This window comes from Hylobates moloch, unplaced genomic scaffold (assembly GCF_009828535.3).
Source record: "Hylobates moloch isolate HMO894 unplaced genomic scaffold, HMol_V3 SCAFFOLD_16, whole genome shotgun sequence".
Lineage (NCBI taxonomy): Eukaryota > Metazoa > Chordata > Mammalia > Primates > Hylobatidae > Hylobates > Hylobates moloch.
This window is the reverse complement of record NW_026652291.1, coordinates 76,252,747-76,262,714: the sequence shown is the minus strand read 5'-3', so window position 1 is coordinate 76,262,714 and position 9,968 is coordinate 76,252,747. Positions and strand designations below refer to the sequence as shown.

General features: G+C 36.0%; 1 protein-coding gene across 7 annotated transcripts in view; it reads right to left on the bottom strand.

Moving 5' to 3' along the window:
- Positions 1 to 1,717: 1,717 nt before the first annotated feature.
- Positions 1,718 to 9,968, bottom strand: part of MIA2 (MIA SH3 domain ER export factor 2) — a 122,470-nt gene continuing 114,219 nt past the window's right edge. For 4 of the 7 annotated variants that reach the window (XM_058429481.1, XM_058429483.1, XM_032179592.3 and 1 more), the window contains 4 exons: positions 7,077 to 7,199; positions 4,872 to 4,930; positions 3,670 to 3,904; positions 1,975 to 2,553 (listed from right to left, as the gene is read on the bottom strand). In XM_058429481.1, coding sequence (XP_058285464.1) covers positions 2,387 to 2,553; positions 3,670 to 3,904; positions 4,872 to 4,930; positions 7,077 to 7,199 — 584 coding nt within the window. In that variant the 3' untranslated portion in view covers positions 1,975 to 2,386. Of the gene's footprint in view, positions 2,554 to 3,669; positions 3,905 to 4,871; positions 4,931 to 7,076; positions 7,200 to 9,968 lie in introns of all 7 variants that reach the window. The other 3 variants (XM_058429482.1, XM_032179586.2, XM_058429484.1) reach the window with 1 other exon arrangement.

Genomic DNA, 9,968 nt, shown 5'->3' with positions numbered 1-9,968 from the left:
CCCATTACTGGGTTACTGGGTATATACCCAAAGGATTATAAATCATGCTGCTATAAAGGCACATGCACAGGTATGTTTACTACGGCACTATTCACAATAGCAAAGACTTGGAACAAAGCCAGCTGTCCAACAATGATAGACTGGATTAAGAAAATGTGGCACATACACACCATGGAATACTATGCAGCCATAAAAAATGATGAGTTCATGTCCTTTGTAGGGACATGGATGAAGTTGGAAACCAACATTCTCAGCAAACTATCGCAAGGACAGAAAACCAGACACCGCATGTTCTGACTCATAGGTGGGAACTGAACAATGAGAACACTTGGACACAAGAAGGGGAACATCACAAACCAGGGCCCACTGTAGGGTGAGGTGGGGGGGGATAGGAGATATATCTAATGTAAATGACAAGTTGATGGGTGCAGCACACCAACATGGCACATGTACACATATGTAACAAACCTGCACATTGTGCACACGTACCCTAAAACTTGAAGTATAATTTTAAAAAAAGAAAATGTGGTATATATACACAAAGGAATACTATTCAGTCATAAAAAATGAAATCACATCATTTGCAGCAACATGGATGGAAATGTTCATTAAGTGAAATAAGGCAGGCACAGAATGATAAATACCACATGTTCTCACTCATATGGGGGAGTTAAAAAACTTAACCTCATGTACACAGAGAATAGAATGATAGATACCAGAGACTGGAAAGGGTTGTTGGGTATGAGGGGAACATGAAGAGAGGTTGGTTATGGGTACAAACATACAGTTAGATGAAATAAATTCTAATCTTTGATAATTTTGATAGTGATGACACTTAGTAACAATATTTTATATATTTCAAAGTAATCACAAAAGAGGACTTGAAATGATACCATATGTACAGAAACAACAAATACTCAAGATGGTGGATACCCCCAAATACCCTGACTTGATCATTACACAGTCTATGCAAGTAACACTCACATGTATCTCACTAATACGTAAAATATTATGTGTCGATAAAAGAAAAAGAATCAGTGGAAGAGGATGGGGTGGGGTGAAGGGGGACTGGGGAGATATTGGTCAAAGGATACAAAATTTCAGTCATGCAGGAGGAATAAGTTCAAGAGATCTATTGTACAACTTGAAGACCCTAACAGCAATATCTTAATACTTGAAAAATCACTAAAAAGATTAAATTTGAAATATTCTCAATATAAAAAATGAGTATCCAAGGTAAAATATATGTCAACTAGCTCAACTTAGCCATTCTTTCTGTGTACAACATATACACTTCTAGTCAATTTAAATAACCTTAAAAATGTAATTTTAAAACACAGTATAACAACTATTTATATAGCATTAATAAGTAAAATAGACGTGATTTAAAATATACGGGAAGAAGTACAGTTATAGGCAAATACTAAGCCATTTTACATAAGAGACTTGAGCATCCATGGATTTTGGTATCTGTGGAGGTCCTGGAACCAATCCCCCACAGATACCAAAGAGATGACTATACTCCAAATTCTGACCTACAATTTCATACCCTGATAAACTAACACCAACAAAAGGAAGAAGGGGTATTGAGATTTTCAGACATCAAAGGATTCACATTTTATATTCTATATACCCTTTTTTACGATTTTACTTGAGAGTGAACTCCAATAAAACCAAAGACAAAATAAATAAAATAGAATAAAGAAATAAAAACACCAAGATAGATCAAAATTCTACAATTCACCATTAGATAATATCCTGGTTTTCTTTAAAATATAATCAATTTTGACTTTTAAAAGTGTATTAATTTGTTGCTTTGGGCCACTCATGTCCATTTACAAGAAAGAAAACACATTTGTCGTAACATAATTGAACACAAAACACCCACATAAGTTTGAGTCTTGCACCTCAAAGTTATTGGTAAAAGGAAAAAAGTTAATTAACTGAGCCATAGTTATAGAAAAACTAGCTTATTTTATTATTATCAATGCCAAACAAATCTTTAAATCAACTAAAATTTATTTAAGCATAAAGTTACTTTCACATTTGTCTACAACCACAGTAAATACAGTTCTTGGCATAAAAACACAGATTTCAGAAATTTAAAGCCTCCCCATCTGCAAGATTACATATATAAAACTCCCACTATTGTTTATATAATAGTGAATTAATCAAATTGAAATAGTTATACCATCTAAAATAAAATTGAAATAATTTACTCATAAGATTCATATTTAAATCATCTTTATTTACAAAATACTATCCTGAGAATTATAATTCCATTAAGCTTCAATTTGAGCAAAAGTGTAATCACTTAAGTAACAGCAGTTACTTAAACTGAAAATGAGATCAGTCAAAATTACTTTTGAAGAGGGCAAAAATATTGTCAGGTTTCTTGCTGTCGTTCTGGATGTTCAGCAGCAGGCTCATTTGAAGGTGGAATCAAACCTGAAGGGAACTCACTTCTACCTTCAGAATGTGGGGGTGGGGGGAAAAATCCAGGTCTTGGGGGAAGGTAAGGAGGAAAACCCCTTGGTGGATAGACATTTCTCACTGTTCAAAGAGATTGGTAAAAGACATTTTTTAACTTTAAGAACCTATACTATGCCCTAATAAATCATTAAGTTTATAACTTCCATTACCTATTCTGTTATTTGAGAATTGACACTTGATAATTACTTGATCTAACAAAGTAATTTTTACATTGAGAAAAATATACCTCTTCAAATACAGATGACTAAAGGAAATATCATTAATTTTTAACTTAATTTTTGTCCAGTCTTAACAACTGTTTTTTAAAAAAGAGGAATTATTTCAAAATATGTAAAACTTACTGTAAAAATAACATTTTTTTCTTTCATTATCAAAGTCCTTCTCAAAAAACATTTTCATGTAATACAATTTTCAACAAACTTAAAATTCGTATCAGTGATTCCCAATTCTAATTTGATATTATAGTAAAACATTTCCAGTAATATCAAAGGCCACCTTAAAATTCCCCCAAACAAAATTCATTTTAATTCACCTTTAACTTTAAAAAGAGAAGAGAAACAAGGGAAGGAAAGACTATATGAGACATTCATAGGCATAGCCTAGTATTTGGTAACCACAAATTTATTCTGCAGAACCCTATAGTTCAAAACAGTGAAGTATGAATATAAAAGCAACATATTATTCCCTTTTTCTTATGTGAAGCTTTAAAAGAATTCAATAAATCCAAAAATTAGGTCAAACATAATATATTTTAAGTTTTAAATAAGTAGGACTACATCAGAACTACTTATGAAAAAGACTTTAAAAAATAGCCAGTAATTTTAATGCTAGAATATAAGTTTTAATTATTTTCACTAACTGCCAGAATAACCAGTTGCTACCAAATAAGGTACAGATAATTTCAGTTTTATCATAAGACCTGCAAAAAGTCAATTATTTTCTTGACTACCAAAATACAGAAATAATTCTATATTATTAAGATGAATCAAGCTGAAACCTCATTACAGTCCACTTACGGCTGGCTGCCTTCCCAATTCGGAAAAGTAATGGTACACTCACAGAATGCTAGAAAAATTTTTCCTCCACTGTGTTACTACATTAACAGATAGTAAAATTAAATCTCTGATTAATAAAACACATATTGAGCTTTAAAAAAAAAAGTTTAAAAAAGCATACTTGCAAATGGAGCATGTGGTGGACCTGGGAAATCCCTTGGTGGAAAATAATCTCGAGAAGCTCCAAACATGGCTCCTGGAGGAGGTGGGGGGAAAGGAGGTCCTCTTCTCAAGAATGGGCCTCTTGTATCCACTGGAAACAATGGACCTCTGATTGGAGCAAGAGGTGGAGGAACAAAGCCAGGGCCAGTGGCTTCATTTTCAGCAGGGAGAGATGAATCAGGCACATTTAAATTCTACAACAAATTGACATATGGCAGTCACTAAAACAGCAAATTTGCAATTGTTTTCCTGAAAATCTCAGCTTAGAAGAAATCATCTAGACAGAAAGCATTCCATGATAGTCTTAGAAAGCTCTAGAGAAAGATTCAAACAGCTTTCCACATTAATGTATCAGCTGTCACATTTTAGTTATCATAAATATTTTATTAAGTCAACAGAAAACAGCTTTAACCAACAAAGTAATAGTCTGGCTAAAGATAAAACAGAAATATAACCCAAGAGCACTAAAATATATACCATTTTATCAAATATACACTGGAAAAAAAGAAAAAGCAAGATGTCTATGTTTACATTTTCCAAAAATCAATATCTTAATAAACAAAAATATACTTTAAAATATTCAAATAAAAATCCAAGGGGGGGGAACCAAAATCTTGTTTAACTACTAAACTAACTCAAACTCCTAGTCTGCAAATTGTATTTTATCACCATAGGTTACCATCTACAAAAGAAACAGCTTTCGTGCTAAGTAGAAAGTATACTAATCAAAACGAGAAAATCAGCTTTATATCAAAACCTAGATTATTAGCTCTATTTCTATTCTAGTACCATGAGATTAGAAGGCTCAGGCCAGGCACGGTGGCTCAGCACCGGGCGCAGTAGCTCACACCTGTAATCCCAGCACTTTGGGAGGCCAAGGCGAGCGGATCATCTGAGGTCAGGAGTTCAAGACCAGCCTGGCCAACATGGTGAAACTCCATCTCTACTAAATATACAAAAATTGGTTGGGTGTGGTGGCACATGCCTGTAGTCCCAGCTACTCAGGAGGCTGAGGCAGGAGAACTGCTTGAACTCGGGCTGCAGTGAACCGAGATAGCGCCACTGCACTCCAGCCTGGGCAACAATAGTGAAACTCCATTTCAAAAAAAAAAAAGAAGGCTTCTGAATACATGGATACAATTCCACTCTTTCAATACTTACACCAAGATCATCTTTGGTATCATTTCTACTGGGTTCCATTTCTGAAGGCATTGACCCATCTAGACATAAAAGTTAAACCATGAAAAGTACATGATTTATCACTTTATTCCTAGAGTATTTCCAGATCACAAAATTGGTATTTTCCCACTCCCCTTATTGGCACATAAACCAGTTGGACACCAATATCCTATACTGCGGCCACAAGAACAGCTTGAGGTCCCTAGAAATTCTGGCAGACTCAGAGTTCTATGATGGCATGTGGCAGTGATTTCTCTGGCTAGTTCCTAAGCAATCCTGCTGGAGCAGCATGCTAAGAAGACATCTGGGAGGAAGCATCTCCCTCCTTCCTTCTTTTCCTCCTCCCTCCTTTTATGTTTCCCTCCTATCGTCTTCTCCTTCCTCCCCTTCTTCCTTCCGTCCTTATTCCTCCATTAAGTAAGAGAGACTAGCTACTGGAATTTAGCTACTGTTCCTAAATAAATGTTCCCGAACTTTGTTATCATCAATAAATGCAATCCTCTCTGACCACAACTACCTCTCCTCTTGTAGCTTTCTCATTTATTCTCACTACATCTGTCCTTGGAAGTCACTGATGCTTCTGAACACTGAGTTTCCTCCCTCACTTCCTTCCCCAATAAACTAGACTCCAAAGTCCATGACTTCAGCCAGTTATAAATGTCCTTGTCTTACTGGTCATTTTTCACTTGTGCTTGACAACATTCAACTACAAACAGTAGCACTTAAAAATTATTATGCCATATTAGGTATTGGTCAACCAGTATTAAAAAATGGAAACATAAAAATTTTTAAATAGCATAGAAATGGATGTTTAATCACACATTACTTTCATTCCATTAAACCTGATTTAATGGGGGGAAAACAATTTCTAAAGCCAAACTGAAAGAATTAATTACAATTGTGTAAGACCTTGGGACTGCTTTCTTTGCTTGTTATTTTTACAGTCTGATTTTTGGCCAGACGCAGTGGCTCATGCCTCTAATCCCAGCACCCTGGAAGGCCAAAGAGGGTGGATTACTTGAGGTCAGGAGTTTGAGACCAGCCTGGCCAACACGGTGAAACTCCATCTCTACTAAAAATACAAAAATTAGCTGGGCGTGGTGGTGGGTGCCTGTAGTCCCAGCTACTCAGGAGGCTGACGCAAGAGAATCTCTTGAATCCAGGAGGCGAAGGTTGCAGTGGAGCCGAGATGGAGCCACTGCACTCTAGCCTGGGCGACAGAGACTCTGTCTCAAAAATAATAATTAAAATAAAATAAAATAAAATAAAATACTGATTTTCCAGGCTGAGCAAGGTGTCTCACACCTGTAATCCCAGCACTTTGGGAGACCAAGGCAGGTGGATTGCTTGAGCCCAGGAGTTCAAGACCAGCCTCAACAGCATGTCGAAACCTCACCTTTACAAAAAATTAGCCATGCATGGTGGTGCACACCTGTAGTCCCAGCTATACTATATAGTTTACTATGTCAGAAAATCAATATTATTTTTTAAATTATATATTTAACATTATATATATTTATATATATACACACATATATATATTTAATAATATATAAATATATGTCCTTTCCTGAGGAAACCTTTTACCAATACATTTAAATCTTGACTTTAAAAAAATTTTTATTTTCTTAATGTTGTGTACTTCTGGTTGATATACTGCATACATCTATTTCTCAACTTTAATGGGTTGCTATGAGGTAGTTTAAGTAAAAGAGAGCCTGACAAATAGTAGATTGCTCAGTACATGTTAGCTATATCTAAGCATGAAATGTTTAAATAATATAACTGATTACCATATCAACAGAGCATGCATCTAAATTGTTTTCTGGTGGGTTTTTATGTATCCATTCACATTTGCCTGGCTTATTTCCCTGATTACTCAACAGGACACATGCAAGTGGACTAGAAAAATTAGAAAATTAGTCACAGAACAGAGTAAAATTTATCATCATAGGTATATGGAGTAAACCTATTTCCATGGTGCTCAAACCAACCCACCAACATATATTTGGATGCCATGTCTGTGTACAACATAACAAGAAACATAAAACCAGGACATTTTCAGGAAAGAGATTTTGGCCTTAGGAACTACTAGAGATAGCAATTATATTCGTCTTTATTCTAACGTCCAGTTCTTTAGTGTGCCACCAAAATTTTTAAAGAAGAAAAGCACAAAGTACTTCTTACCCATTTTATCCAAAGAAGGCATATTAAAACTTCTGAGTTCTGCTGGTCCAGACAGTCTACCAGAATTAGAACAATATCTGTCTTGCCTTTGTGGAGGAAGGGCTGAATCAGGATATGATTGTCCTAGAAAATAAGTTTTTAAAATGTCTTCATTAATGTAAATATAAATCAAGTTTACTTAAGTTTAACGTATTGAACTTAAGACTTTTGACCTGTATTCTAACACTTAAACTCATCATCTTCTTGGTTGACAACAGTAGACAATTTCAGAAGAATTGCATATTTTACTATAGGCAATAACTTTTATAGTAAACACAAGCATAATCTGCTACTTTGGATTTTGAAAGTTTCAATTACTATGTGTAAATTAGAATATGTGAAAACAGATTTTAGTTTTATATATATGTAAATTAACTTTCCATTTTAATAATGCATGTAAGTAAATACATCAACATATCAAAAAAGACCCAGGAAACAGCTACTAAAATAAGGAAAAAGTAAAGAGAAAAAACGTAAGCACAGCAAGAAATTTACCAGAACAGGTGATAATTTGTCATCAAAGCAGAAAGAGTATCATTCAGAGGTCATCACTGTCAAACTTTTAGTAATACCGACATTTTGGAATGTAGTATCTAATCCAAACCAAATGGAAAGAGACGGGTATGGTGGCTCACACCTGTAATCCCAGCACTTTGAGAGGCCGAAGCAGGTGGATCACCTAAAGTCAGGAGTTCAAGACCAGCCTGGCCAACATGGTGAAACCCTGTCTCTATTAAAAATATAAAAATTAGCCAGGCATGGTGGTGCACATCTGTAATCCCAGCTACTCGGGAGGCTGAGGCAGGAGAATCACCTGAACCCGGTGGGGCAGAGGTTGCAGTGAGCCGAGATCAAGCCACTGCACTCCAACCAGGGTGACAGAGCAAGACTCCATCTCAAAATAAATAAATGAATAAATGAAAATAAATAAAAAACAAACTAAATGGAAAGCTCTCTCTGACTCAACAGATGAGTACCACTGCTGAAATGAAGAACATCTGGAGAGACACAAATTGGGACACCAACTATCTCAAGTGCTTCTACAGCCACCCTCCTTTGTCCCCAGGGGTGATTTATGATGACAATATGGTATTAGGTTGATGCAAAAGTAATTGTGGTTTAATAATTCCTGGGTCCTTGCGGAACATCACTCTTGAAAAAGTATAGGTAGTTTCTCATTCTTGAAAGGTGATGGCAGACTGCTAGATTAGGTATGCGTGTGTCCAACGCCAAAAATAAGGAGAACATCAAAGAAGGTGAATCGTATAACTTTCCCCTATCCTATTACAGATATACATGAACAACCCCAAATTGCCTCTAATTGACTTTATAGAATCAGTGTTGGATATATCACTCCTCAACTGACTCTGCCACAGGGGACCTTATTGACACATCATCTCTCCTACACAAAACCAAAGAAACCATCTGGCATCAACCAGAGTCAATAAAAAGAATTATATTTAATGAGCTCCCAATGCTCGGGAGATGTGACTGAGGAGAGAAAGATCCAGATAGTTTGAAGGCTCATTTACACTCCCTTTCAAAATCCTAGGGAGGAGCTGTTTCAAAGGGTTTGAGTTCGCCTAATGAAAGAAAAGGTCAATACCAATCACTGAGATCTAAACTCAGTTTTCCCTTTCTACTTCAAACACAAGATTAATTAACTGGTGGAGCTGGACGAGGGGATGAAATAAGGAAACCTGAACACCAACTCTTTTTTAATCAGGTCTCAAGATACTACATCACTATTTTGCTTCTAAATTATATCCCCACACATCAACAACCTCAGAAATAAAAAATTTTGTTATAAATTTACTACTTTATAAACTACATGGCTATGTTGCCCTCCACTGGCAAAAGCAATTCATTCCTTAAATCTTACCAAGGCCTAGTAAGTGTCAGGCACAAACAATACAATGTTGGTCTTGATAAACCTCATGTCCTTGCAGTCTAATTCTGATAGAAACACATAAATACCATGTGATTAATGTCTTAATAAAAGGAAATATACATAATATAAGAGGTAGCCTATCTATTTCTGATTGCAGGAGTCAGAAATGGAGTCAGAGGCAGTAAAGCTTGCCCTGAAAGAAAAGTAAAGATGAACAAGTAATCAAGGGTATTCTGGTCAATGCACATATACATATACACACATACACACACACATACACACAACCTCATATGCACATATACACATACACATATACACATAATAAGATAACAGCTATGTGGAAAGCATATGGCCAATTAAAGACTGAACTAAACTACAGAAAGTAAGGACGTGAAAGGTCCCTTTCTTTTTTGTTTTCAAACTTTTGTTTTCTATAATAGTATTCTACCCTTGTAACAGAAGACATCATTAGAAAGAAAGAATGGAAGAAAAAAAGATAAGAAAAAAACGAATAAGGAGTGGGAATAAGTGTACAGGGCATTCTGAAGCAGTTTTGCAAACTAAGAATTATACTGCAGAAAGCAGCTACTCTCATATACTTCATTCACAGCTTCTGTTGAGGACGATGAGGAGATATCTATTAAAACCAAAAACAGGACGGGCATGGTGGCTCACGCCTGTAATCCCAGCACTTTGGGAGGCCAAGGCAGGTGGACTGCTTGAGGCCAAGAGTTCGAGATCGGCCTGGCCAACATGGTGAAATCCCATCTCTACTAAAAACACAAAAAAATTAGCCAGGTGTGGTGGCACAGGCCTGTGTCCCAGCTACTCGGGAGGCTGAGACACAAGAATCGCTTGAACCCAGGAGGCAGAGGTTGCAGTGAGCCAAGATCATACCACTGCACCCCAGCCTGGGCAACGAAGCAAGGTTCCGTCCCAAAAAAATAAAAATTAAAAATAAG